The following is a 26,783-nucleotide window of genomic DNA, read 5'->3' as shown; positions in this document are numbered from 1 at the left end:
GGTTCTGCAACACGGCAAAACATGGCGGCAGTTTCTGAGACGCTCCCGATGACCAATTGATCTGAGCCGTCAACAAGTAAGTAAGACATCGATGACGAATAAGTTTTCGCATACCGTTGAAATAATGGCTCGGCTATTGTGGCAAAGGTTACAAAAAAAGAAAGCAAAAAAAGCAAAAAAAGAAAGTATGAGGAACACCGGATTTGAACCGATAACCTTCAGGAATCCCCGAATTACGCTGTGGGACAGCTAACTGGAATCTGACGCGCTACCGTTGCGCCAGCTCCCCATCTTTTGGTGAAGGAAAGCCTTCTAATTGGGGAATATGTTCCCTGTACCAAACATTACGCGAACAAAGAAAGGGTAACCTCGTCATTCTTGTCGCAATCGCTCGAATTGGCAATCTTCCGGTAACAAAACAAAGTGAGGCAAATGTTGTGCGTATCTCGCTTAGAGCAAAAGACCATACAAGCATTTTTCGCAAATGCAAGGGGCACGACGTGAAGATCTACGTCGGAGCTTTTACCCTTAGCCTCTAGAATTCAAGCTTCTCCTTCCAAAACTCGGCACCGAATACCCCTGTATTGCTTGAGATAAAGGACAATTGCTTGTGATTGGAACTTTTATCCGTTCCTGTTAATCTCTTCAAAAGGTCCTCTGATATTTCGAGAAAGTCCCAAGACCTTTTGACGTGTTCAGGGGATCAGACATGAAACCAGCTCCCTACCAAGGCAATTGATCGTCGTCATTGGTCCATCGCCTCGGCCGATATCGTTGCATGGGCAGATTGGCCATTTCGCATCTCTGATTGGTGAGAGATCAACAATGCTAATTCACAACTCCACAGACCTGGCGGTAATGGAATAACCAGTCATAGCAGAAAACCAAGGCATCTCATTAATTATGCACTCCTTTTGTACGATTCGCCCTCGTGGCAAACCGTGCATTGTCAAACTTGACCATGCCACGAAACGTTTCGGTTGGCTGATGCCGTTATCGTTAATATTTCATGCTATAACTCGACAGGGGCGGTGATGTGTGGGATCGGCACACTGCCGTGGCTGTTTAGGCAGGTAGTGGCTGCAAGCAAGGATGTCGACTATCTCGGACGATGGCGATCATCGGAGCAGGTGCACATGTCCAGACACGATAGGTCTAGGTGCCGAACGACTACTAACAACCGAACATGATGAACAAGATTAAAGGAGATGAAGCATTGAGATAAATAGATGCTTCTGTCTCCAGAACTTCATCTCATCTCATCCCATCAGCCTCTTCAGTCTTTACAGCAGAGTCAACAACTACATTCACTTACTACAACACTCACTTTCGTTTTCGAAAACACCAACTTTCGACAATCTTTATCAAAATGCGTTCCGCCACTCTTCTCGCTCTTTTGCCCTTTGCGCTGGCCGCTCCTTCATCCTCAGTCTCTCGACGAGCTGAGCCTGCTCCCGTCATCCGACCTCGCGGGGTCAAGCTTGTCGATGGCAAGTACATCGTCAAGATGAAGAGCGGCGTTCAAGCTGCTTCTGTTGACAACACTGTTTCGACTCTCCAGGCTAATGCCGACTACACTTACACCAAGAGCTTCCGAGGTTTCGCTGGTAGTCTCAAGGATGATGAGATTGAGAAGCTCAAGCACGACCCTAATGTTAGTCGCACGGATCACGATCGACAAGGATCATCATACTGACAATCTGCAGGTCGAGTACATTGAGCAGGATGCCGTCATCACCATCAAGGCTACCGAGGAGCAGAACAATGCTCCTTGGGGTATCGCTCGCCTTTCCAGCTCCCGACCTGGTAGCAAGACTTACACCTACGATGAGAGCGCCGGTGAGGGTACTTGCGCTTATGTCATTGACACCGGTATCGATGTCGAGCACCCTGTAAGTTTACCCCAAACTCAAGAATGACTTGGCTCTAACACTAGCAGGACTTCGATGGCCGCGCCACCTTCCTGAAGAACTTTGCCGGTGGCAGCGACGGCGATGGCCAAGGTCACGGCACCCACGTTGCTGGAACCATCGGCTCGACCACCTACGGTGTCGCCAAGAAGACCAACCTCTACGCCGTCAAGGTCCTTGGCGACGATGGTTCTGGTACCAACTCCGCTGTAATCGCTGGTATGGACTACGTCGCTGGCCACGCCGACTCCAAGAACTGCCCCAAGGGCGCCGTCGTCAACATGTCTCTCGGTGGTGAGCGCTCCGGAGCCGTCAACAGCGCTGCTAAGAGCATCGTCGACGCTGGTCTCTTCCTCGCTGTTGCAGCCGGTAACGAAGCTGTCGACGCCGCCAACTCATCCCCCGCCTCCGAAGAGAGCGCCTGCACCGTCGGCTCAACCACCCGCAACGACACTCTCTCCTACTTCTCCAACTTCGGCGAGGTCGTCGATGTTCTTGCTCCCGGTAGCGATATCCTGAGCACCTGGCCCGGTGGACAAACCAACACCATCTCCGGAACTTCCATGGCTTCGCCCCACGTTGCTGGTCTGGCTGCTTACTTCATGGGATTGGGAAAGAAGGCCGAGGGTCTGTGCGAGTACATCGCTTCCGAGGCTCTTGACGGAGTTGTTGCGAGCGTCCCTCGCGATACTGTTAACAAGCTTATCAACAACGGTGTTAGCAGCAACTAGGATGGGCCAGGAGCTTACTTAGAGTCATGTGTATCAGTTTCTTAGATGTATGATTAACGTATTGAATAATGGTATTCACTTTGCCTTGCAGTTCTTCGGTATTTGTGCTGTTAGTGATGTGAACATAAAGAACATGGTGTTCAACGAATACGATGGAGCAGGTCGAGTCACAGTCGCGATGACTTCATGTGGTAGTATTTGAACAATATTTGCTGTCCAGATGAACTTCTTGATCTTGTCGCATTACTCCTTCCAACCATCTCCAGCACCGAGGAACCAGTTGGCGCCGACCAGTCGCAGGCCGTACTTCTCAACGAACTTGGCAGTATCGAAAGATCGTCGTTGCTCAAACTCCTCACCGCCAACATCATCCTTCGCCAGGTCAAGGTCTGCGGGCTGTCGATACAGAAGTACTAGATATCTGTGTGGCTTAGAGCTGGGATTTTGTCAGTAATGAAGCTCGCGCTCAAGAACACATCGCCTTACTCATCCTTGGGTCCAGGTCCCAAGTACTGTGTGAGCGCTGGCTGAATCTGGGCAACAGCATCCGCGCTTCCCAAAGGTCTCAATCCAGGAAGAACCCAGTGTCGCCAGAATGCAAACTTGGGATCATCAGGTGTCGGCGCATCAGGGTCGACGAGGAGAAGCATGTACGTAGCATCACCCGGCGCATCAGCCTAAGCAAACATCGTAAGCAAATTTCCCCATCACAAGATCCACCCGACATACCTCTTGATCAAACAAGATACTAGGGGAGCGCTTGCACTCACTTGCGCGAAACAAGTTCCCCATCTCAACGTCCTTCCCATCAAACGAGACGCGCAGATTGGTGCTAGGCTTGAAGTGCTCGGGAATAAGACTAGCAGCCGGGCCAGGGACTAGCTTGGCTTCCGCCAGCGAACTCGATAGTGTCTTTGACATTGTGAATAATGCAACGTATTGGAGTATTGTGTTTGGTGAAGCTTTGAGTGAGGTTGGGTCGATGACGGTATTTGAAGAGAGGTTACCCCACGTTGGGGGCTTGCATCAGAATGACATCTGACTGGTGGAAGAATGCGCTTGCAACGGCGCGACCCCCAATGTCGGCAGTAAATGGGAGTGAACGAAGCTTGACAAGGAGAAATCATTCGGCAATGGCGTTTGGTCTGTGGTTTGCCGAATTATGCTTAACTTGCCCCGAGCAGAGGCAGGTCAGCCAAGATGGCGCGCGCCGAAGTAGACCCACCCGTTAAGCTTATCGGGGGAAAGCCGGTAACGGGCATGCACGATAAGCCACTTGTGAGTCTAGGGTAGTTTCAGAGCGTCGAACCTCAAAAAATGCAACATTGGAAGTGCACTTTACATCCAGTTTTAGCATAACAAATACCTTTCTTAGTATTCAATGTATTTTTCTAAGTTCTCCAGGTGGAACTCTAATAGGAAAAAATGTTGTTTGGCGTTATGTGTAGCCTTCTGAGAATTTAGACAATTTATGTCCTCTTCATCTAAGCTCACCTAAAATTAACAAGCGATTGAAGAGGAGGTTCCCAGCTTAAGCTGTTTCTCCACTAAACAGAGTATGATTGGCTAGACGTCATCTATTGATAAGATAAGAGCTCAAAATGACATCATAGACGCGTGAAGAAGCGCGGCGATCTGACTCCGCGACGCGGTCGCGTTTCTGTCTGGAGCTTGAAGCGTTACAGTACCGCTGGAATCAGCCCAGGTTTCGTCCAGTCAGCAACCAGTCTGTTCTTACCCGCAGTGCATGTCCGACCGATCATGCCTTTCGTTTTCTCACGCATCGAGCCAGCCGCCAACCACCAGGGCTAAGCTGAGCTACGGCCTGCTATAGCACACTGAGAAGAAGACTGCGACACGGTTCTATTGCCACTTCTTGGCTGTATGCTTGGGCGCATGACTTCTTGCTCAGTACAAGCGGCTCACTGATGCTTCCTAGAAATCTTCCATCTCTTCAACTCACCCATAACCATCCATCGAAGATAGTTATGCGACGTCGCCTGGCTGTGCTCACTTCACATGGTTGACCAATCGTCTACTGACACCGAGACCCTAAGACATTAAACGAGACAGCTGGAATCTCCTTTGCGACAATTCACCTAGTCGTCGCTCTAGAAAACATCGCCTTTGCCTTGGTTGTCGATAGCCTTCGAAGCTGATACCGCGATGTGCCTTCACAGTCCCTCCAAACATAATCCTTTCCCAGCGACTACCTCTACCTCCCAACGTATACCAGCTAGGAGTTCGGAAAGACCACTCCGATTCACTCCAGAGCCTGTCACCGAAGCCCGATCCGATCTCCAAGAAAGCCATGCACTTGATGATATTACGCGGTTGCTGAACACCTTCCACCCACGCCGAAAGCCATGATACGCTCTTAGTAGCACTCGGGTTTCCAGAAAACCTCTTCCAACTTCTATGACATCGGCGCTTAAGAAGCCTGCGCTTCAGCTGCATTCATCGGCGACGGCCATCCGAACCCCAAGATAACCATGTGCTTGATGTCAACGTGACACCGCTCGCTGACTATCCTCACAGATTGAATGCTGTGATACGCTTCCGATGGTGTTCAAGACTGCTGAGTCCCTTCATCGACTGAAACCCGATCCACCAGGCCCCGAGCCATCGAAGTCCGTGAACGCGACCGTACTTGAACCCTCTAATACCTCGCGCCAAGCTCAAGCCAGGCGAAGTCCATTCTGTACGCGATCGAACGATTAAATACATACAATATCCATACAAAACAGTCGTGATACGGCGACAGGCGTTGCTTCGTTGCTGCGAAGTCCGAGTATGAGTCCGTCGGTACCCAGTCTCGAGCTGCTCGAGACCATCGGATTACCATAGGAGATCAAGGCCGACGGGCAGTTCTGGCGTCACGGAGTTCCGTACAAGTGCGACATGTACAGTTCGGTCTCGGCTCAATGCTTGGCGCCGGTGTCATGTCACCAACTTGCGGCTTCTATGATGGTGACTTCGTCTGCTGCGCTCCATCGGAGATCGGTCAACTTGTTGCCCAGCGATGGCTACTTGACTACACCGAGGATAGCATCACGCCGATGTCTGGGCTCCTACGGATCCGACAAAATGCTCACCGAACACCGTGAGAGACGGTCAGTCCTGTCACATTGGTCGGACATCCTATCAGCATCGGCGGCAAAGCTATGGGATGATGTTCTACTACGCCGCTAGAGTTCGGATTCCGAAGTGCGGCAAGTCAGACATACATACAGGTTCGACAATCAGAGCGCCCGACTCCGGTGACCAACGGACACCTCTGCCCATGCGAAGACCGAAGTCCATCGGTGTTCGGTGTACCGTCATGTCCGGTACAATTTCCCATCCAACCACAGCTTCGGTGAATGGAGTGACAGTGAAAGAGGAGTCCATCACCGACTTCTACATGCTATAAATTATGTTGATTCCTGTGACTATGTCGTGAAGGCCATCGTCGAACAGATCCTCAACGCACCTGCCTCTGTTCATTAAGCCTCTCAACAAGCCTCAACGCCTGACTTCTCAGTACGCAACGTAACAGCCATAAACGTTTACTTTAGCCTGAACTGTCAAAGGGAATAACCAAAATGGCATGTCAATTTTAGAGTTCATTCCCGTAGTTATCCCAATTGCGGCAATGCATGTTTATCTGAACATCACGATAGACCTTTACTTGTCGCAGCGTCAAAACACCAGCGACCGTTACGGACCATCAGAAGGAAGGCTACATTGCTAAACTGCAGTGCCTTGTGGCAATCACTTCAGTTCATTGACATTTACTTAGCTGTCGCTGGCTATCATATTGTCGGAATCTTGGAGGATTGGTCATGACACCCATTCATGGAGGCGAGTTGTCACATTTCTCGATGATGCGACTTCCATCAGCCAGATTATTCTCTGCCACCAAGAAAATTAATGTCGGCGCTCGATACACTGGCGTATTTGGCTGTGAGATGCCGAGACATTGATCGATACTCATTAAATGCTCCAAAAAGCCTATATGGACCCCAATGTTTGACAAGACTAACGGATGGTAGCTAGGTCTGGTTCTTTACGGAATCGGATCAACGATGCTATCGTCCACCCTTCTTCTTTTTGGCCCTTGCGAAAGTCACCAGTTCAATTCCCCGTCTCTTTTTCTCTGGATATCTTTCTTAAGGCCTCGGCTTGTTTGTGATGACCCGAGTAACGAGGCGTTCGGTAAAAAATGAGGCTGCCGCCGACGCAGGTACCGGTCTGTATGTCTGAGATCAATGAGAGAAGGCAATTGATTCCATGAACTGCAGATGATTCCAAATGTAAGCGGGGCTCTTGATTGGCTTGTAGTTCCGGCTCGGCTTGTGGGTGTGGATGGTGGGGGACCATTCCGACAGAAGCGGAACAGTGATCTCACCATGCATCAGACAAAGATTCGCATTCATGGACATAGCATTGCTGTCTTTTGATGATGATGCAGTCAATGAACTGATCAAACCTATAAAGCAGGATTCTATAGAGTAGCAATGATTTGATATATCTATATCCGTGCCACTCAATTGCCTGACTCTCATTCTTTTAACCCAGTTCGGAAAACACGACATTTGATGGGAAGTTGACCCCGCTCTTTAGCCTACCATCTCGGGCCCAAATCCGCAATGCGCTACAGCAAAGACGTGAGATCCCCTGGCACATCAGATCCTCTTTTTTCCAGGTGTATGTAAGCAGTCTATGACCAAACGGGCTGTTAAAGCGCAGACAATTGGACTGTTCAGTTGCAGTGGTTGTTTTGTTCAGCGGGGCTAGACCGGTACTAAACCGATCACGGGGTGTTTGCGACGAAACGTTATTCACCTGTGGCGATCAATCCAAGTGTAATTCACTGTGAAGTCGAGGATATCAATTATTAACAAATGATATTCTAGATGATTCTTTGAGGCGATTGACTCTAAAATGTTATGATTTTCCTCAGCGGGTATCTCTCTTCCGAAGCCGAAGTAATCCGGGTGTTTGTTACGCGCTGTAGTTACAGTTACACTGGGCGCTGTATCGGTATAGCTTCCCCGCACTTGGCTTGCAGTGGGTAGCTCTTGACCTTGTTGACGAAACCGGCATAAGTTCCCGAGTAACAGACAAACGGACTCTTTTGACGAGATCCCGAGAGTGACCCGGGCTCTCTCATCTGGTCTCCTCTTTCACTCCATCTTGCCACTCCACTCAGAGTCCGTCTTTTGCCAATCCGCCTCTTGTTACCTTACGTTATAAAGAGGCACCAAACTCCACCCCCGCATCCTGTCCCATGCCTCGGTTCCTTCTCCCTCTGTCTTCTTCCTCTTCGTCTCTTTCTTCTCGTATCTTGTCTTTATCTACAGCGAGGAGGACCTGGACTTTGAACACAAAAGCAGCAACAAAACCCAGATTCCTGTCTACAACACAATACAATATGGCCGAGAGTAAGTGTCCCGTTGCGCACACCAAGGTGCCCAACGTTGCTGGACACGGCGTCACTCACCAGAAGTGGTGGCCTGAGTCTCTCAAGACCAACATTCTGCGCCAGCACACCAATGTCACCAACCCTTACGGCGAGAACTTTAGCTATGCTGAGGCTTTCAACTCGCTCGACTTCCCCGCGCTCAAGGAGGACCTGCGCAAGTTGATGAGCGATTCGCAGGATTGGTGGCCTGCTGACTTTGGCCACTACGGTGGTCTCATGGTGCGACTTTCATGGCACAGCGTTGGAACATACCGTGTCTTTGATGGTCGTGGTGGCGGCCGACAGGTAAGCATTAAATCTTCCGCTCAATTGCCTTCGTTTCTAACGGTCTTCGCAGGGTCAACAGCGTTTCGCCCCCCTCAACTCCTGGCCCGATAACGTTTCCCTCGACAAGGCCCGCCGTCTCCTTTGGCCCATCAAGCAGAAGTACGGTAACAAGATCTCATGGGCTGACCTGATCGTCCTCGCTGGCAACGTCGCCCTCGAGGACATGGGCTTCAAGACCCTTGGCTTCGCTGGTGGCCGAGAGGATACCTGGGAGGCTGACGAGGCTACCTACTACGGTGGCGAGGATACCTGGCTCGGAAACGATGTCCGCTACTCCAACGGAAGCAAGGGAACCACTAAGCCTGGTGCTACTGACTCCGACCAGCCCGAGCACACGAACATCCACAACCGAGACCTCGAGAAGCCTTTGGCTGCTGCTCACCATGGTCTCATCTATGTTAACCCTGGTATGTTTCTCTTCTAGCTATCGCCACGATCATCGCTAACAATAAACAGAGGGTCCTGATGGTAACCCCGACCCCGTCGCCGCCGCCCGTGATATCCGCGAGACCTTTAGCCGCATGGCCATGAACGACGAAGAGACCGTTGCTCTTATTGCCGGTGGTCACACTGTCGGAAAGACCCACGGAGCTGGCTCAACCGACCATGTCGGCCCCGAGCCGGAAGGTGCCGACCTTTCCCAACAGGGTCTCGGATGGTCCAACAGCTACAAGTCCGGAAAGGGTCCCGACACAACCACCTCCGGTATCGAAGTTACATGGACAAGCACTCCCGTCAAGTGGAGCCACGACTACCTCAAGTACCTCTTCCAGTTCGAGTGGGAGCTCACAAAGAGTCCCGCTGGCGCTCACCAGTGGGTTGCTAAGGACGCCAACGCCACCATCCCCGATGCCTACGACCCCAACAAGAAGCACAGACCTAGCATGTTGACAACCGATTTGTCTCTTCGCTTCGACCCTGAGTACGAGAAGATCTCTCGTCGCTACCTTGAGAACCCTCAGGAGTTCAACGATGCTTTCGCCAAGGCTTGGTTCAAGCTCACTCACCGTGACATGGGTCCTCGCGACCGCTACCTCGGCCCTGAGGTCCCCAAGGAGGTCTTCACCTGGCAAGACCCCGTCCCCGAGCGGGACTACAAGCTCGTTGACGATGGAGACATCTCTGCCATCAAGAACGAGATCCTCAAGTCTGGTATTGACGTCTCCAAGCTCGTCTCTACTGCTTGGGCTTCTGCTTCTACTTTCCGAGGCAGCGATCTCCGTGGTGGTGCCAACGGTGCTCGCCTCCGTCTTGAGCCCCAGAAGAACTGGGAGGTCAACAACCCCTCTCAATTGAACCAAGTCCTCAACGGTCTCGAGGGCATCCAGAAGAAGTTCAACGACTCTCAGTCCAACGGCAAGGCTATCTCTCTTGCTGACGTGATTGTCCTTGCTGGTTCTGCTGCTGTCGAGAAGGCTGCTAAGGATGCCGGTGTTAACATCACCGTGCCCTTCGTCCCCGGCCGCACTGATGCTACCCAGGAGCAGACCGACGTCAAGTCTGTCGGCCACCTTGAGCCCGCCGCCGATGGTTTCCGTAACTACGGCGCTTCCACAGACCGTGTCAAGCTCGAGCACATGCTCATTGACCGCGCTCAGCTCCTTACCCTTAGCGTTCCTGAGATCACTGCTCTGGTCGGTGGTCTTCGTGCTCTTAACACCAACTGGGACGGCTCATCCCACGGTATTCTTACCAAGCGCCCTGGTGTCCTGTCCAACGACTTCTTCGTCAACCTGCTTGACATTAGCACTGAGTGGAAGCCCGTTGGCAATGGTGACATCTTTGAGGGTATTGACCGCAAGAGCGGCAACAAGAAGTGGACCGGAACCCGTGTCGATCTCGTCTTCGGATCACACGCTGAGCTCCGCGCTACCGCTGAGACCTATGCTGAGGCTGGTGGTAACGAGAAGCTTGTTCGCGACTTTGTCGCTGCATGGACCAAGGTGATGAACCTTGACCGATTTGATGTTAAGAACGGCAGCGCGCCTAATGTCTCCCCTCGACTGTAATTTTATGAATAGCAACGTAGCAAAATACCTTTGAGAATGAAATGATTACGAATTTACTCTACATCTCTGGCTCTCATCACTGTGATGTTCTGTCTGTTGCCCGCTCCTGTCCTGTCGTCTCATCAATTGACCTAGATCGCTTGACACAATCAAGGGTCTGGCGCTAGAACACTGGCGTTGCTGTCAAAATCATCGTTATCATAGCCTCGGCATTTGAGAAAGTCGCTGACAACCTAAACACTGTGATAGGTTACTGATGGCTCATGCCGAATGACATGATCTTGCAACAGATGAAGCAATTCCTGGATGTGACCCCGCCAAACCGGCCCCGCTTCCGGGGGACTGTCCGCTCAAGTCCGATCATGTGAGGCAGACATCACGATTTGACTGACGATGGAGAAGAGCCAAGAATAACCCTCCGATGATTGATTGATAAGATAGGTCAGCGCAGTATCGTGATGTATTATTGGTGGATGCTGTAGAGTCGAATCTTCAATACCGTTTGCGTTAGTGGTCAGATGGGTGGGACATGAGACAACTTGACCCCGGAGAGCATAAGAGACAAAATATTAGTCATTTTGCATAAGTTTAGACAAGCCTTTAGGCCATCCTTTATATTATTATACTAAAGTTTAGAATACCCTCCCAGTCTCACACCCAGCTTCCCTCAAGCCACTGTGAACCGAAAAGCCGAAACCTTAATAAAGCTCATTTCGCCAGCAGTATTCTCTACCTTGAACAGAGGCTCCTCGGTGAACGTGTAGATGGTTACCGAAGTTGATGTCGACAACGAGATGCGGAACACTTCTGTCGAGTAGAGTACGTTCAAACATTGTTTGTTTTGGGTGAATCCCGGCCCAGGTCGAGGATGAGCAGTGCCCATGACAACAAGTGCGATTGAACTTTCCTGGCCCTGGAATGAATCAATCGTGGTAGTGTCTGTGAGCCTCCAGGGAAAGATGGTTGGGTCTCATCGGATTGATGAGCTTGACGTTCGCCGCATAGGGCGCGATGACTGCGACTTCCTTTGCATCGATACGAAGGTCCTGCACAGAGCCGTTCAGCAAATCGAGGCCGACCTTGACTTGGTGGAGACTGCGCTTAGAAACTACCTTGGGATATTCAAAGACCTGAGAACCTCGAGAAAGAATAAAAACAGAACAGAAGAGTCCTTCATGTTTATAACATATATATATAAGAGGGGTTCAATTCGCGGTGTGTGGGTCGAACCACTGCCATGCTTCAGAAACAGTACTGCAGCACTCAGCTCTGGGAACTTGGCGTGGAAGCACCCATCAATACCATGCTCAACCTTGAACTCCGGGTTGTTGATGGCTCGACTGCCATGGTAAGTGAAAGGCACATCGGGGTAGATCACCTTGGCGACAAGGTCAAACATTCTTTTAGTCATACGGAGTTGAACCTTGAGATGGTAAACGGGAAGGACAGAAGCTAGAAGTGCACTCATTGCAGAAACCTCTCCGTAGGCTGAGAATCGGTTAACCAAATGGTCATTGCCTGGGATCTTGTCACTCTGGGCCAGGACAGTCGGCGGGAGCTGTCGGGGTCCCCGAAGAGTAGCATGGTGTGAGGGTATTGCCCTAGACGCAGTAGAGGCCAGGTCGAGTCATACAGGCTGCCTCGTCGGTTGAAACACACCGGGTGTCAGTGTCCTTCCAGTCACGGTACAGCTTGTGGTACTGGCTGGCGGCAGGAGTCACACAGAGAAAGTCGGCGTGACGGACCAGAGATTCCAAGAAGCCCTCAACAGTATCAGCGTACGTTTGTTGGTAATAAGTCATGGCGATTTCATGTCCTTTGTGTTCAGACTTGATGTTGCCTTGCTTGTATATATACTATATTGACAGGAATCTGAGTAAACTTTGTCCTGGTGATGGTTCAGTGACGAATTCATGCAGCGGAGTTAGATCCTTTCGTTCGGTGATGCGACCGCGAAGCACCCGCACGAATGGAAAGGTGTGTACCATCTCGGGTTGTGCTGTATTCGTGATGGTACAAGCATCGCCATCTCGCTGTCTGGCCTTCGCATTTGGACGAGACCTTCCAACAGTGGTTGGGGCAGCTTTGCCACCAATGTCGGCGAATCACAGCCAGTTCATGCATGGGTCGGGTTGTAGGGTTCAACGACAAGCTTATAGTGACGGCGGCAGGTTGTTTTCAGAAGAATTATCCTCTAAGGCTTAGGGCGCCAAAATAGCCTAAGTGTTAGTCTAAGCTTACATAAAGTAGGTAAATTATTTCGTCTCTTATGCTCTCGGCGGGCGACTCTTTTGACACTCTGACGGATGGGCAAAGTCAATCTTGTCGGTAGCTTTGTTGGCTTTTGGGTACAAGACCCTGATGCTAGCTCGTTTTCTAGAAGCCCACCCAGTCAGCGCACCTTCTTCTCCCTCCACTCCTTGTGCTGGAGGATTTCTTTGACCTGTGTCTCTTGTTCGTCGACTGCTAGCAAAGGCTTCAAAACCTTGGTGGGCAGCAAGTTGAAGTCAACGAAGGGGTGGGCCTCGTCTTCACGGCCACGGGTGGCCGCGAAAAACTTGACCCGTTTTCGTGCAAGGCTAACGACGTATACCTTGTTCTGGATAGTGGCATTGTCTCGCCAAAACCTATTATGTGCTTCAATAACCGCAAACTTGGCCTCTGAGAGTGCACTAAACTTAGTAAGCTCTACCGCCAGCCATATTTCCAGTTAAGGTCTTCCAACTGAAAATCATCCCTGACTTAGATGTAACAGAAACGGTGAGAATAGCTTCGTTGCCCGTATCTGTCGCCTGGGCTCGAGTCGAAGTTGGCTCCCCCGAATTGTCTTGGTGTAGACGATTTGCTGGCTGGCTTATATCGTCGTTGGCCTTGCGCTTTCCCCCTTTTGATGTAGCCGCTATCGCAAGGCTGATGAGATATGCCTTGTTTTTTTGGGCCGCCGCATCTCTCCAAAACTGGTCATGCGCCTCCATGGCAGCAAATTTGGCTTCAGACAAGGTTCCGAATTCAATCAGCTCTACCCTATCGATCCCGCCATTCATATTGCCAGTTTCTGACCTGAACCTGAACGTAAGCCCCGACTTTGGTGTCACAGATACAGTAAGGATGGCCTTGTGGCCTGGATCGGTTGACTGCGCTCGGCTGGACATTGGTTTCTCAGACGTCTGTTGTTTCATTCTCTTTGACGACTGGTTGGTGGTGTCGTCGGCCTTGCGCTTCTTGCCCTTGGTGGTGGAGGTGTCTGGTGTGACGCCGCGGAGCTTTCCTTCCAAATTCCCGCCTGGACAACGGTATCGAAAATAGTAGGACAAGGAGCCTTCGGAATCTTCTCGTTGATGGGAGATTTATTCTGAGAATCCTATTCAAAGAATACCTCCCACATGAAATGGTTTCTCATCGGGTCGGTGATTTTGTTGGCCTTTGGGTATAGCATTGCTATTAGATCATCGAAAGAGTGAAGTTCTTTCAAGCTGAAATCTTCCTCATTGAGAATGCTTCTTGTAACTTCCATTGTGTCGTTCAAAGAAAGATTATAGGCGCAGGGGATGAAGATGGCGTATGTGACGAAGACGGCGCAAGAGGTGAGATGGCGCAAGAGACGGATACGGCGCAGGTAAGGAAGATCGGTGCAAATCAAGATGGAGAAGAGATCAAGAAGAGAATGAGAGGAATGGAATGAGAGGAGGAGAACGAGAGAAAGCGGGGAAGAACAATCCAAATCAAGGCCTGGCTTAAATCATTTAGATGCTGCAAAAGGAATTGCATTAGTCGCATTTCCATTATCTTTTTGAACGTTTCTACCCTGCACAATGACGTCTGTGCCCAGCTTTGTAAATAGTCTGAGCATTTGCAACTTGATTGGGTCAGGAATGTATTGGTAGACTAGAGCCCTAATGGCATAGACAGAACATACTTGCATTGGCCTTCATTCCTCGCGCTCTCCCCGAAGAAGCTTAGAAGACAGGTGAATGGACGGTTGGCATGCGGTTACGCGCAATCTGTGCAGCCTCAAGGAGGCGTTCGCCCTGCTCGAGGGCAATTGGGATTGAGAGCTGCACGGCCGCAAAACCACGAGGCTGGTCCTCCATCTCGATGTCGGCTTTAACTGCAGTTCCGACCTCCGCCCACTTCTTGGTGATGCAGCGAAGGTGGTAGGCGACGAGCCGCGAGTTGTAGACTTGGATGCGGTCGTACTCCGCCATGTCAAAGTGGACCATGGCATCGGCGCGGATACTGGTGGCCGTCTTGCCGTTGGCAAGGGTCACGTACCTTGGGCTAACGCCCGCATTGTTCTTATCGCGCCAGGCCCAGTCGACGGTCCCGTCCTCGTACTGCAGGCCAACGCCGAAGAAGACGGGCTGGCCTGCACGGCGGGCAGCCCGGACTTGTTGTCCGTTTCGAGTTTTGCCTGCTGGGAGAGGATGGTCCTGCGAGAGGAAACCGACCTGAATGCGAGACTCGTTGAACTTTCGTTCGGCGAGGGCAGGCGGATGACCGACATGGTGGGTAGTGTTCCAACCGTTAAACGAATATTCAAGTATAGAACGGAAGTTCAGCATAGCGACAGGCTGTTCGGTGCGGTGCTGGAGAGACTTCAGGATTTGGGTGAGGCAGAGGAGCTCCTGTAATGTCATTTGGTGCTGGTTGAAGATTGGAGTCCCAGCGTTGCGAGACTGTACATGAGGGATCATGTCCCTCACCTCATCTGGACCCAATGCAGCACGTGGGTCAAAGTTGTCGACATTGTGACGACATCGCACGGGCGCGGGCGCGTCGCTCATTTCGTTGTCGCTATCGATGGTGATTGGTCGTCGGGCTGTCATTGTATAGATGGAAATGGACCTCTAGTAACTGATAGTAGGTTAGTAAGGAGTGGACAGGTATTGCAGGTGAGAATATGCACTTCGTTGTCGTGGTAAAGGTGGATGATCGCAGACGTTGATAAAGAAGATAAATAAAGTGTCGTCGACGGTAAACAGTGCGATATGCTAATACCACGGCGTTAGAAATGGCAGAGAGTCAACGCAGAAGAGGAATAATCAAAAGTCGAAGCTACTGAAGGCAAGCTTCTCGTAATTCCCAAGTCGCTACGTGAATTACAACCTTCCCTATGCCCTAACTAGGGCTTAAGGGTATTTAGAATGTTGGCAGTGACGGGCAGTGACAAGAAGTTAGGCGAAGCAATAGAAATTAAAAACAGAGGGGGGTTTTGATACCCCAAGGGACAGCACAGTACTGATGTGCTGATCCTTGTTGACTGTGCGTCTGCGAGCCACTACCTCTGTTTTGGAATATTCTCCGGTAGAGCAGTTGTTAGAAGCTGACGAGTACTTGACGAGTCGAGCCGCGGATCGCGATGGCACATGAGAGGAGAAAGGTGCCTTTGTCGTTCGTCTTGGTACAGTGAGACCCTATTATTAGTGTCGGGTTCAATGCATGTCAAATTCGTGATGAGTAGGCAGTCAATAGTTGATATATATATTCCTTATGTTTGTTGACTTTATAGTGAATACTGTGATAGTTGGGAAAGTTTGTGTTTGGGCTGTCCTTGTCACTGCGAAGCCTGTTTTACGCGACAAATCTGTGTGTTTTCGATGCGATGCCAGCTCGGGCGTATCAAAAAGATGCAGTCAGACTGTGATATATTAGATTGGAACTGTATCGAGAATTGCGCCCGTTTTCTTCCCTTTGGTGTTTGTTGTTTGCCTTTGCCTGGGCTGCTTGCCGAATCCGCACATGTACGTAGCAGATTGTTGCTAGTCATCAACTTTACAATTATAAGGCATTTCGCTGATTGTCTCAAGTCCTCGACCCTCGTCCTCGCTTCTATCACCCTTGTGTCGCCATTATTACCCTTTACCGCTTCATCTACCGTTAGCAGACATCTCCTGCCGTGTCAACTCCTTTCAGGCGACGGGAAGATTGCTGTTCAATTGTATGTTAAAAATCTTAAGTAAAAGCAACTAACACAATCATACATGGACGGAAATTTGCTGCAGTAGTCAACTAACTTACTGCTCTTAACTTGCACCAGCTAACAAGCACCCAGTCCCCGACTCGCGGTGCGGAGTGACGGTAAGGATAATATCGAGCTGTGCCACGTTATGGATGTGAAAAGTGAGTATTCGGAATCGAACATTGCTATCCTAGACTGTCACAGAAATGTTCACTTAGAAAAGAAGACGACTGGATGGGCTTCTCCATGTGTTGGTCAATGGTCGGAGGACCCTGAGCAGCTGATGCTGACTAGATTTTGATTCACCTTCACTATTTGCCTTTAGGCAATAACATACTCATAGAGGATGCTCGATAAGACGTACCCAACAAACCAACACATCTTCGATTCGTCTCTCCAGGAAACGGTTGGTCGACAAACCGTTAGTGTTGGGTGACTGTCTTTTACTAAAGCCGGTGTCTTGCGCATTGATGATGAATTTACAACCTGAGAGAAGGTCTACAGAGCCCAAACGATAGCCATTCTAATGTTAAATCATGTTAATAATAGAAAAGTGTTTCTGAACAGCTCTTTCCCAAAGGAGGGGCTAGGTCGACGTGGTATCTGCCTTGCCAGAAAGCACAAAACGTCTCAGAGACGGTTGATCTACATTGTTAAGTTTTGAGAGATATGCTAGGCAGCGAAAAGGTACAGCGCGAGTTAACAAAGTACGAAGAATTGTTCATGAAGATTGTAGGCGAAGGGGAGAAACTGCTTGCTGTTGTTGACCAAGACAAACGTTAATTTAGATTAACATAAAGCAAAAACTATTTCGTCTTTGATTTCGTGGTGGTCATCCTTTCTGCATAGGAAAGAGAGAAAATATACAGTTAAGCCATTCTCAGTATTCACTTCAGTGAACAGAAACATGGTGATGTTCCTGCAGCTGAAGTACAACAGTGTGTCGTTGTTCACCATACCCAGGCAAAGATCAGTTCTGAACAAACAAGCTGAGCTTCGGGCTTATCAGCATTGACTTTGACTTGCCGTCAGATCAGCATACGGAATTTTCCGTCTTTTTCCGTCTTAACATTTTCTCGTCATTCAGAGGCGGTACTCTCCATAAAATACTGCAATGACCATCGGACATGTTACGAAGTTACCGGCCCAAAGGATGTCAAAGTGTTAGCGCACGTGCTAGCGATCATGTCTAAATTAGTCTTGAGCAAGAATCACATCATCACGGCCTTTACGCTTTCTCAAATATATCCTAGCGAGAAGAGTCGAGACTTCTGTTCATCAAGACGTTGATCCTGTGGAGTAAACTGACTCAAGTCACGTATCTCGTTTAGCTGAAGACCCCATGGCTCATGGCTACAGGGATCATCCGGCGGGCCCAAGGTAAGGGATCAGAGGTGTCTCACTCACGTGCTTTTTCGAATCGATGCAAGTCAGATTCGAGTCCGAAGAAGCAAAATTCTCAATCGTTTCAAGTTAACATCTTTCTGATTGTCATTTTCGACTTGTACGATCCGAAAAAAAGGAAACGCACATCTGCCGTGCTGTAAACCGGGATAACCCAGCGACCCAAAAATTCTAAATTTTATTGCCAGTGGGTCAGAATCGTGATGGAGTCTTCTTTTTTGTTCAGCAGAAGCTAACCAATTGACGGAAAAGGCACGACGGACGGAACGTGGGAATGCCGTTGACCCTCAACGGCTCATTGATCAACATTCCATTCAACAATAAACGAGGTCGCCGAGCTTAGCTCAATTGGCAATGGTTCATCAGTTGAGGCAGACGATAAAACAGTCGGTTAAGCTGATAAGAGAATCACCATTCCCAAAGCGATGGTCTTCGCCCGTCTTCCCGTTTTCCACCTGCGGCGGTGGACGTTGTAGGTTTCATGGGGTAGAGTTTAGCGCTGTAACTACGTTTACAGTAACGGTTGTATTGGGTAATAAATGTGACCCGACGACCCAACCCAGCGATAACCCAACGCTACCTACGTAAACAAGAGAAGCCCGAGCGTCGTCGGAGAGTAATAGCTTGGGTTCCGTTGAAGAATTGGCACTGACATTGACGTTGACAGTGATAGCAGCGGAGACAGCGGAATGGAAATATGTGCCCCGTACGTCATTTATTTGATGGGCATTGACTCTGGAAATCTTGTTAAGTTCGCTAGTTCTTACAGTCGTTGGAAATAATACCTACACGGCTGAGAGACGCTTGCCCAGAATTGTCGTCTACCCAAAACAGGTACTGTACTCAACACCGCATTCTGATGATCAGCAGTCAGATTTGAACCGATTCGATTATGCATCGTGATCTGACAGGCATTAGATAACCATCCCCTGTCGATGTAACTCGGCTGGTTAGCCAACGCCAAAAAAGAGCCCCTCAGCCACTGCAACGACTCCACGTTAGGGTCCTTTTCTTTTTGTCCCTCTCCCTACTTGACTAGCGGTCCGCTAAATTAGGTCCCCAGACATTGCAGAACCTATCAAAATAGATGACGCAGGGATCGTCGATCTCAGTATTTTTCCCCTTTCATCGGGATCGGGACCTGAGCGCTGGGTTGAGCTGGAGGAGGACAAAAAGAAAGCCCAATTGTAAGGGCCATACAGCGCCAAAGATTAAGTCGTCATGGAAGGGTAATTACAAAAAATCGTGATCTGCAGTTTTTATAATATCTCGTAAACTGCACCCTTGTTCCAAATTCCAGTCCATTTCTGGTCAAAACGGTCATTCAAAGGTGATCAATCACTCCAACGATCCATAGGGCAATGCCGCGCCTCCACTGGATACCCCATTCGGTACAACGCCCTGTTCGTTGGTTTCCCATTAAAGACGTGAGTTGCCGTTTATGTGCCTGTCATATTGCTCCAAAAGTCTCTGCGTCATTAGAGAGTTTAAGACAAGGCCTTGTTTTCTTCGTAAATCCTCCATTGGGCTGACATACCGAATTTCTCCAAAATGCAGACTCTTAACCTCGTTGAAGACGACGATATGGATTCTTGTCCACCTCCGATCCCCATTCGGTCACAAACCCCAAGGCGACAAGTCACAATGAAGCCGAGCAAACAGAGGTATGTTGGGTTATGTCTCAGCTCCAGCCTCGCTAGGCCAGGACCCAATACGAGTCCGTCTTTAAGCTAATAAGTCAGTTTTGAGACACAAGATCTAGGGGATGGAAAAGCCGATTTCGACCCTGGACTGTTGCAGCAGCCATCGTCAGCACCCACTAGGGATCAGAAGCACCATAGCCAGAACCACAACCACAGTCACAATCACAACCACAACGGTCATTCTCATACTCACACTCACACTCAGCATGCATCTACACCAGCTCCGCCATCATCTTCTGCAACATCTCAAAGCGCAATGTCTTATCGATCTCACGACAATGAGGTCTGGTCTCAAAGAGATAGAGAAGCTTCCTCAATCTCTTCCGTTTATGTACCTACGCATCTTCCCGCCCTTCAAGCAAAGGGCGCTGGCGCAGAAGGCGATGGCCTTGAACCATTGACAGAGGAAGAATATGATCCTTCTTCATTTGATCTCGTCGTGCCTGCGCACGCAATGGGAAAGCAGTATACTCTTGAGAGTCAATCCGAGATGCTCTTTTCCGCCAAGCATTTGACAGTCATTTTTGATGATCCCATCCTACTACAGCGATTCACAAACTTTTTGTCTTCATCGCGACCTGGTTCAATGCCGCTTTTGACTTATTATCTCGACACCCTCAAGGCAATGAAGGCAATTAATTACGCCAATTCTTTGACGGCTTCTTTGCAGGAAATCGATGGTCATGATTTTACCATGGATCCCGTTACTAATACTGTCAACAATGCTCTCCAGAAGAGAGCGACTGATGCATTTCAAGCAATGGTCAACCATGATTTACCAGCTTACATTACACACACATACATCCAGACCGTCAGCATCACCATCAAGCGAAGAATAACGGACACTTTGGCACCTCAATTGCGTGAGCTTTCAGAGGGTTTGGCAGAGGTTTTCTGTCTTACAGATCCTTCGCGACCCGACAACCCAATTGTGTTCGCTAGTGAGGGTAAGTTCAGCCATGATGAGATTAAATGACCAGCACTAACAATTGCAGAATTCCACCGCACAACGCAGTATGGTATGGACTATGTTCTCGGTCGCAACTGTCGCTTCCTTCAGGGTCCCAAGACAAACCCGTACAGTGTACAGAGACTCCGGGACAAGCTCGCCGCTGGCCAAGACCACTGCGAAACGTTCCTCAACTACCGTCGCGACGGCTCACCTTTCATGAACCTTCTCATGGTGTCTCCTCTCTACGACTCACGCGGTGTTGTTCGCTACCATCTTGGTGCCCAAGTCGATGTATCAGGTCTTGTGACAGACTGTTCAGGTCTAGACTCACTATCCAAGCTTCTCAACCGTGAAAACCCTGAGAATGAGCGTTATCCGGGTGAGCATGCCCAGGAGAAGCAGCAAGATAAGAAGGATGAGTTCAGAGATTTGGCAGAGATGTTTGATCTCACTGAACTCAAGACTGTGCGTGAATCAGGTGGCGCTTTCCACAGGACTCGTCAGCAGGATTTGAGACAGACGGATCAAGCACCTGCGAACTGGAATAAGCCAAGATTCGTCTTTGAGGATGACGCTACCATCAACAGACGCTTGTCTGATCCCATTCTTCAGGACACAGCTGCGATGAGCTTTGGTGGTCGTCTCAGTGGTGTTTACAAGCACTACCTCCTCGTCCGCCCATTCCCCAGTCTCCGAATTCTCTTCGCCTCACCATCCCTCCGCGTCCCAGGAATGCTTCAAAGTCCATTCCTTTCGCGCATCGGCGGTTCCGACCGCGTTCGCGAAACCCTGACCCAAGCATTCGCCGGCGGAAACGGTCTCACAGCCAAGATTCGCTGGTTGTCCAAGACCGACATGCAGACCAAGTCCCACGGTGAAGGCGGCCAGGCACCTCCCTCTAACCCTGGTCGCAACCGCTGGATCCACTGCACACCACTACTGGGATCTAACGGAGCTGTAGGTGTGTGGATGGTTGTTCTGATTGATGATGAGTCTGATGAGGCGTTTATTCGAAATATGAGGAGGGAAGCACCTGCTGTGGCTCCCGCGCCGAGGCCGAAGTCGAGGGTTGATCAACTTACGGGGGATGATGACAGGATGAGTTTGAGCAGTTTTGCAGCGCAGCATCGGGGGTAATGGAAGGACTGGGAGGTGTTTTGCTTAAGGAGTACGGCTTATGATGAGGGTGGTCTACATATTTGTAATTAGTGATACCTCTTTACGCAATAATACGGTTAATACCAATGAATTAGAAGACCCTGAGAATCTTGACAATGCTACAAGTAGTTAAGATCATCATGAGACAAGACATCACAAGTGCCTGTTACAGACAAAGAGAAGAGCTTTGACGTATATGAGGATCAACTAATATCTTTACCGGCTCGGGCCGAGCTTGGTTCCCGGTTGATGCCACGTTTATTGGCGTTGTTAGGCCAAGTAACGTTTGTCTAGTACGAGTCATTGTCTGAGGTTGTCTGTTTGACGTATCCCATCAGGCCTGTTCGTCACTGTTAACTTCTGACAGAGGGAACTTTATTCTGACCCCACTCTACTTTTTAACAGATGACAGAGTCTCAGAGAACAAATCAATATTTGTTGTTATTCTGGGAAGATGTTGTATCAACTGGGAGGATTTTGATGACCTGTGACTGTTGAATGTGACCAATGTGTAATGTTTTCAGCAAGAAGAAAATGATTCCTCAGGAAAGGCGTGCTTGACATTGAACCTGTACGCGTTGAGAGACGTGACTTTCAAAAAAACTTAGCTTGAACTTATATCTAACTCACTGATTACAATTATTCAGCTTCTTATCGATTGGCCATGTCATTGAGTTGCTTTTTGGTTTGTCACTATGCCCGCTTACTCTCCGCCAAAGTCAAATTCTCATAGCATCCAAGCATCCCGACCACCTTTACAAAATTGATAAAGAATGAGGTTGAGGAAAGTGTAGTGCAGAAAGTGTTGCAGCCACTTGGGGTAGCGTGCCAAGTGATGTAAGAGCGAAGTTTCATTTCATAGGTTGGCGTTTCACCATCATCCCTATGTATCAGGATTGCGACATAATCCCCGCCTATGACGGCTTGGCAGAGTACCCTTGGGGTTGTAAGCCAACATTATAAGAACTTCGTTTCTTCGCAGACTGTTGCAGAAAATTAACCTCTTTTTTCTAGCTCTTCAAAAAACCCAAGATGTACTCTCTTTCCATTACACCAGAGTATGAGGCTGCCAATGAGCAGTATGCCGAAGGCTTTGACAAGGGAGACCTTGCTCTTCCGCCATCCCGGTATGTATGAGTCTATCACGAGAGGGACTATTTGCTGACGATGTATGTATAGGAAAGTCGCTATAATAGCCTGCATGGACGCCCGTCTCGATCCAGCACAAATCCTTGGAATAGAACTCGGTTCAGCACACGTCATCCGCAACGCAGGCGGTCGCGCAGCCGATGCTCTTCGCTCAATTATTATTTCACAGCAACTTCTTGGCACAACAGAGATTGTTATCATACACCACGTCAGTCTACCTCAGCTTCTCATCATTTTCTGTATGCTAACAAAACCTAGACCGACTGTGGCATGCTCACATTCTCCGATGTCGACCTGAAAGAAAAGGTCCGAAAAGACCTTGACGAGGACGTTGATCACATGGCTTTTCTGCCTTTCTCTGATTTGGAGCAGAGTGTCCGCGATGATATCAAGTTTTTGAGGAAGAGTCCTCTGGTGCTGGGTGGACCTATTACGGGGTACATTTATGATGTCAAGACTGGAAAGATTACGGTCAAGGTTCGGTAGGCTGTTAGTATGAGAGGATGGACTGCGGTTATGGTTATGATGAATAATATTTAATTTCCAAAACATGCTAGAGTTAAGACTCTTACCCTGACAGGAGTGCTATCATGTGAGATAGCCTTTTCGACCCAAAGGCTTTCCTGACGCGATGCAGATAGAACTAAGTAAAGACACCAAAGAATGATGAGAAAACAACCTTCAAGTACTCCTCACTAAAATGACGGATTACAACACCACTCAACCCCAACCGACAATCTTAAAAAAAGAAGCGCCCTGTTCACGTTACCCAAAGACAATCAGATCTCCTGATAAATCGGATTCGAAGTAAAACCGAGATCCAAACTCTCCCAATTCCACAACATAGCAAGATCACCCAGCTCGGCATCAGAAATTTGCTGGAAGCCCATGTCGACCTGTGGAGGCGCAGCAGTGAGATTCTGCATGTGGGATCTGTTATCGATCTCCTCAGGCCAAGATGGTGGTGCAGTTGTAGAAGGGATTGAGTGCATGTGAGGAGGAGCTGTGTACGTGTAGTGTTGATATCGAGGGTCTACATCGTTGGTAGCATATGCCACGTATGAGGGTCCTCCGGTTTGGATTCTACCAGGTGCCACTGGTGCTGGATATGCGTAAGGCTCGTAGTGGGCTTGGGCAGGAGATACTTGAGAAGGAACCGGCATGGGGGTCGGCGCAATGGGACTGGCTTCGACAATTGGCTGCGATATAGGTGCACCAACAGGAACAGCTCCTTGACCCCCGGGAGGAGTATCATATCGTCGCTTCTTGAAAGGATCAGCAGCCTGCATTCCAGATGACGACGGAAGCTTCTTAATCAACCGTCGTAGAACATCGTAGGGAGCCTTGGCTGTGTTGGTGGCAGTTCGTAGCTTCTTCAACGTGATGAAAGCTCTGGCGATAGAACCAGTGACTTCTTCACGACGTGGAACATGGCCATCTTCAGCGTGGATGATGACCGAGCATAGAAGAGCGGCTGTGTCGAAGATGCAGAAGGGGACGAAGTGGAAGGTGGTATCTCGAGTCCAGACGTACTCAAAGAACCGATGAACAGCATCCATCAGTTTAAGCGCGTAGTCAATACCTGTCAATCGGAACTCGATATCCACAGCGGTAGCTGTAGATTCACTGATGTTCTTCGCCATGTAGCCTCGGAAAGGTCCGAGTGAGATGGATAGAGTACACGTGTGCATATAATGACGGTGCAGAGCGATCCACGGTAGGTCCTCATTAGCAGGTCCATTGGGATGGTCCATGGCATACTCTGGAGGAAAGGTCTTCATAAAGTCCTCCATGATCTTCTGGTAGTCGCGAATATCAGAGGGTTCGGTAAGGATTTTAGGACCGCCGAAACGCTGGAAGATCAGACCGACAAGTTCGGACTGGAGCTTGAGATGCAGCATAGGCGAAGCTGGGTAGTCTTCTAGTGTAAGACAGGGTAGGCCGACGTCACATTCTTCACGATTGATAAGCATCGGGCGGGCGAGCAGACATGAGACGAGCCTAAAAATGTAAGTATGGGTGATAAAATTTGGGATGTGTTCTTACCAGTCCCAGGAATCCACGATACACCAGAGGCGTCGCTTCATTTCCAGCTCAAATCCGGGCAATTGGTCCACGGGCTTCTTGTGGAGGTCTACCAATGTCAGTCCCTTGTATCAACCCATATAACGGGACACTCACTAATCATCTGAGCTTCTCGGACCACAGCACCAAGGACCTGCCAGCACTCTGCGAATCGTGCCTCAGCCTTAAACCAATAGCACGAATGCAGCAGGTACTGAACCGTATACACATGGCCATATCCGACAGGAATAGCGCTGTGAAGTTCTCTGGCAGCGTCGTGATACTTCTGAGTCAAGTCTTTGACAGACGTGTTAAGCTCGCTCTCAATTCTGTTACCTGTCTGGCTGTCGATGTGCTGGATGGAACATGCGCAGACCATGAGGAGAAGACATGTCCATTGGACACCACAAGGCCGACCCTTGGTGTAGTCATCCCACCAGCGAGCATACTCTTTGCTGAAGTGAGGTGGGTAGACGATGTAGTAGTAAAAGTTAACGACATCAAGGAAGCTTTGGACCAAGCAATCTATAAATGTTAGATATGACATAGCAATGGGATCGGCGATCTTACCAACGATGTGTCTTGGCGGCAGTACATCCAATGCACGTTGGAGCTGAGCGCTATCCTTCGGATCAAGATAATATTGCTCGGAAGGCTTTGTGCTCCCTGACTGGATGGTGTAAGCAAATGCGTATCAGCCTAAAGATACAACTCACGTCTTGATCAAGCTTGGTCAACAAGTGAAGACGGCTATAGCCAATCGCTTCCAGAATCCCATCAACATCATCATCACTGTCCTCCTCCTCACCTTGCATATCGCGCTTCCGCTTAACATCTAAGGAAGCAGCCCAAGCATCATCCCCTGACGTAGCCTTGGAATCATCCCTGAAACGACACTGGTCAGCGACCTTGCGCTTCTGACAATTGTTGCAAGGCCATTGGCGATTGCATTTTTGCTTGCGACGATGGCACTCGGTACAAGCGGAGCGCAGCAGAGCATCCGGTTGGGCGATGCCCTCTACAGAAGCCTTCCGAGAATCTTCGGGCATGATAAGCAAAGCAACGGTTTTGCAGAGTGCGGTACGGGTGAGTGTGTCTATGGTAGGTACAGATACGAAGGGAGAGAGAGGGAGGGAGAGGTTGGTTGCAGTAGAGGCGGGGCTAGATCTCGCGTTATAGCGGAGTCTAGTCATCGATCAGTCTAGACTGTTTGTGGTAGCGGCGACTGTGTCAGGGTCTTTCTCGGAGCTTCCGATTGCATCAAAGTTTTTCCATTCATTGTCTCAGCTGCTGTGACACAAGATCGTCACCAAACTGAAAGCTGAAAAAATAAGGGGCGGTCGGAGAAAAGGAACATCTCACTGTGTTTGCTTTGCTTCGATACGCGGCCTGCAATCGCTGGGTAGACCTGTCTTACTGCGGCTGAGGACGATGTCATACAAAACCCATGACTCGCTGTTTGCTTTTTCTTTTGTGCGCAAGACCAGCATTGACGCATGTCACTATGTTGAGTAATATTTAATTCAATGGGCGACATATCACAATGAGGCTTTCCTTGGCTAAAATTGGCGATGTCTTGATAATTTCAAGGGTTCAGCCAACACATGATCACCCAAAATATGACAGGTAACAAGGTCCGAGATCCGATCGACCCACCAGGAAAATCTTGTTCCCTGTTTTGTCCTAGATTGGCTTTTATTCCCGGGTTCCCTGGACGAATGATTTGCGCTTGTCCTGCATGTTTCATACCAAACTAATCCAGCAATTTCGAGAGGCGTCGGAGTGGCTGATAGCCGTTCTATTCTTGCCACTGTGTTACAAAGCAATAACAAGATGTAGATGCATGATCATTAATCGGAAATTTACGACCAGATGTGGCTGAAAATTTCTCGTGTTTGAGTCGTGGCTGGAACTTTTCTAACCCTACAGTAGGTACTCCAGTGCCTGATT

The 26,783-nt window shown here is 49.4% G+C and overlaps 9 protein-coding genes and 1 non-coding gene across 10 annotated transcripts; 5 read left to right on the top strand and 5 right to left on the bottom strand.

Moving 5' to 3' along the window:
* Positions 1 to 188: 188 nt before the first annotated feature.
* On the bottom strand, positions 189 to 289 carry B0J16DRAFT_t132. The gene has a single exon. It is a non-coding gene; the product is annotated as a tRNA-Trp (tRNA).
* A 990-nt stretch (positions 290 to 1,279) lies between these two features.
* Positions 1,280 to 2,724, top strand: B0J16DRAFT_286678 (peptidase S8/S53 domain-containing protein). The gene is made up of 3 exons (XM_046124114.1): positions 1,280 to 1,654; positions 1,707 to 1,892; positions 1,940 to 2,724. Exons 1-3 carry the CDS (start codon positions 1,370 to 1,372, stop codon positions 2,639 to 2,641), a joined length of 1,173 nt encoding a protein of 390 aa, XP_045982737.1. The 5' UTR covers positions 1,280 to 1,369; the 3' UTR covers positions 2,642 to 2,724.
* Positions 2,725 to 2,826: 102 nt separating this feature from the next.
* Positions 2,827 to 3,802, bottom strand: B0J16DRAFT_124602 (phosphatidylethanolamine-binding protein). Its single transcript, XM_046121669.1, has 3 exons — positions 3,371 to 3,802; positions 3,128 to 3,318; positions 2,827 to 3,077 (listed from the first exon to the last, which is right to left on the bottom strand). The coding sequence occupies exons 1-3, from the start codon at positions 3,560 to 3,562 to the stop codon at positions 2,885 to 2,887; spliced, it is 576 nt and encodes a 191-aa protein (XP_045982736.1). The 5' UTR covers positions 3,563 to 3,802; the 3' UTR covers positions 2,827 to 2,884.
* Positions 3,803 to 7,521: 3,719 nt separating this feature from the next.
* Positions 7,522 to 10,504, top strand: B0J16DRAFT_286674 (peroxidase/catalase). The gene is made up of 3 exons (XM_046124113.1): positions 7,522 to 8,393; positions 8,446 to 8,842; positions 8,892 to 10,504. The coding sequence occupies exons 1-3, from the start codon at positions 7,914 to 7,916 to the stop codon at positions 10,442 to 10,444; spliced, it is 2,430 nt and encodes an 809-aa protein (XP_045982735.1). The 5' UTR covers positions 7,522 to 7,913; the 3' UTR covers positions 10,445 to 10,504.
* Positions 10,505 to 11,202: 698 nt separating this feature from the next.
* On the bottom strand, positions 11,203 to 12,246 carry B0J16DRAFT_371953 (uncharacterized protein; the record flags this gene model as incomplete). Its single annotated transcript, XM_046130446.1, has 3 exons — positions 11,203 to 11,615; positions 11,675 to 12,045; positions 12,104 to 12,246. The coding sequence occupies 3 exons, from the start codon at positions 12,244 to 12,246 to the stop codon at positions 11,368 to 11,370; spliced, it is 762 nt and encodes a 253-aa protein (XP_045982734.1). The 3' UTR covers positions 11,203 to 11,367.
* Positions 12,247 to 13,261: 1,015 nt separating this feature from the next.
* On the top strand, positions 13,262 to 13,935 carry B0J16DRAFT_340882 (uncharacterized protein). Its single transcript, XM_046127754.1, has one exon. It carries the CDS (start codon positions 13,358 to 13,360, stop codon positions 13,748 to 13,750), a length of 393 nt encoding a protein of 130 aa, XP_045982733.1. The 5' UTR covers positions 13,262 to 13,357; the 3' UTR covers positions 13,751 to 13,935.
* Positions 13,936 to 14,400: 465 nt separating this feature from the next.
* Positions 14,401 to 15,270, bottom strand: B0J16DRAFT_371951 (uncharacterized protein; the record flags this gene model as incomplete). Its single annotated transcript, XM_046130445.1, has 1 exon — positions 14,401 to 15,270. The coding sequence occupies one exon, from the start codon at positions 15,268 to 15,270 to the stop codon at positions 14,401 to 14,403; it is 870 nt and encodes a 289-aa protein (XP_045982732.1).
* A 3,754-nt stretch (positions 15,271 to 19,024) lies between these two features.
* On the top strand, positions 19,025 to 21,728 carry B0J16DRAFT_124554 (uncharacterized protein). Its single transcript, XM_046121668.1, has 3 exons — positions 19,025 to 19,471; positions 19,550 to 20,457; positions 20,506 to 21,728. The coding sequence occupies exons 1-3, from the start codon at positions 19,359 to 19,361 to the stop codon at positions 21,597 to 21,599; spliced, it is 2,115 nt and encodes a 704-aa protein (XP_045982731.1). The 5' UTR covers positions 19,025 to 19,358; the 3' UTR covers positions 21,600 to 21,728.
* An 834-nt stretch (positions 21,729 to 22,562) lies between these two features.
* On the top strand, positions 22,563 to 23,255 carry B0J16DRAFT_398766 (carbonic anhydrase; the record flags this gene model as incomplete). Its single annotated transcript, XM_046132414.1, has 3 exons — positions 22,563 to 22,747; positions 22,800 to 22,977; positions 23,028 to 23,255. Exons 1-3 carry the CDS (start codon positions 22,653 to 22,655, stop codon positions 23,253 to 23,255), a joined length of 501 nt encoding a protein of 166 aa, XP_045982730.1. The 5' UTR covers positions 22,563 to 22,652.
* Positions 23,256 to 23,548: 293 nt separating this feature from the next.
* On the bottom strand, positions 23,549 to 25,882 carry B0J16DRAFT_268959 (uncharacterized protein; the record flags this gene model as incomplete). The annotated part of the gene is made up of 5 exons (XM_046123497.1): positions 23,549 to 24,770; positions 24,816 to 24,903; positions 24,951 to 25,358; positions 25,404 to 25,503; positions 25,550 to 25,882. The coding sequence occupies 5 exons, from the start codon at positions 25,880 to 25,882 to the stop codon at positions 23,549 to 23,551; spliced, it is 2,151 nt and encodes a 716-aa protein (XP_045982729.1).
* Positions 25,883 to 26,783: the final 901 nt, after the last annotated feature.

Source organism: Fusarium flagelliforme, assembly GCF_020744385.1.
Source record: "Fusarium flagelliforme strain FIESC 12 MPI-CAGE-AA-0113 chromosome Unknown B0J16scaffold_4, whole genome shotgun sequence".
Classification (NCBI taxonomy): domain Eukaryota; kingdom Fungi; phylum Ascomycota; class Sordariomycetes; order Hypocreales; family Nectriaceae; genus Fusarium; species Fusarium flagelliforme.
The sequence above is the reverse complement of the archived record's forward strand: the minus strand, read 5'-3'. Positions and strand labels throughout refer to the sequence as shown.

Excerpts from the sequence above, each read along its gene's own strand:
- B0J16DRAFT_286678 (XM_046124114.1), top strand. The coding sequence starts at position 1,370 with ATGCGTTCCGCCACTCTTCTCGCTCTTTTGCCCTTTGCGCTGGCCGCT. Across the intron at positions 1,655-1,706 it reads AGCTCAAGCACGACCCTAAT|GTCGAGTACATTGAGCAGGA; the intron begins GTTAGTCGCACG and ends GACAATCTGCAG. Across the intron at positions 1,893-1,939 it reads GTATCGATGTCGAGCACCCT|GACTTCGATGGCCGCGCCAC; the intron begins GTAAGTTTACCC and ends TAACACTAGCAG.
- B0J16DRAFT_124602 (XM_046121669.1), bottom strand. The coding sequence starts at position 3,562 with ATGTCAAAGACACTATCGAGTTCGCTGGCGGAAGCCAAGCTAGTCCCT. Across the intron at positions 3,319-3,370 it reads GTATCTTGTTTGATCAAGAG|GCTGATGCGCCGGGTGATGC; the intron begins GTATGTCGGGTG and ends ATGTTTGCTTAG. Across the intron at positions 3,078-3,127 it reads GGACCTGGACCCAAGGATGA|CTCTAAGCCACACAGATATC; the intron begins GTAAGGCGATGT and ends ACAAAATCCCAG.
- B0J16DRAFT_286674 (XM_046124113.1), top strand. The coding sequence starts at position 7,914 with ATGCCTCGGTTCCTTCTCCCTCTGTCTTCTTCCTCTTCGTCTCTTTCT. Across the intron at positions 8,394-8,445 it reads GTCGTGGTGGCGGCCGACAG|GGTCAACAGCGTTTCGCCCC; the intron begins GTAAGCATTAAA and ends CGGTCTTCGCAG. Across the intron at positions 8,843-8,891 it reads TCTCATCTATGTTAACCCTG|AGGGTCCTGATGGTAACCCC; the intron begins GTATGTTTCTCT and ends AACAATAAACAG.
- B0J16DRAFT_340882 (XM_046127754.1), top strand. The coding sequence starts at position 13,358 with ATGAGATATGCCTTGTTTTTTTGGGCCGCCGCATCTCTCCAAAACTGG.
- B0J16DRAFT_124554 (XM_046121668.1), top strand. The coding sequence starts at position 19,359 with ATGCAGACTCTTAACCTCGTTGAAGACGACGATATGGATTCTTGTCCA. Across the intron at positions 19,472-19,549 it reads ATGAAGCCGAGCAAACAGAG|TTTTGAGACACAAGATCTAG; the intron begins GTATGTTGGGTT and ends CTAATAAGTCAG. Across the intron at positions 20,458-20,505 it reads AATTGTGTTCGCTAGTGAGG|AATTCCACCGCACAACGCAG; the intron begins GTAAGTTCAGCC and ends TAACAATTGCAG.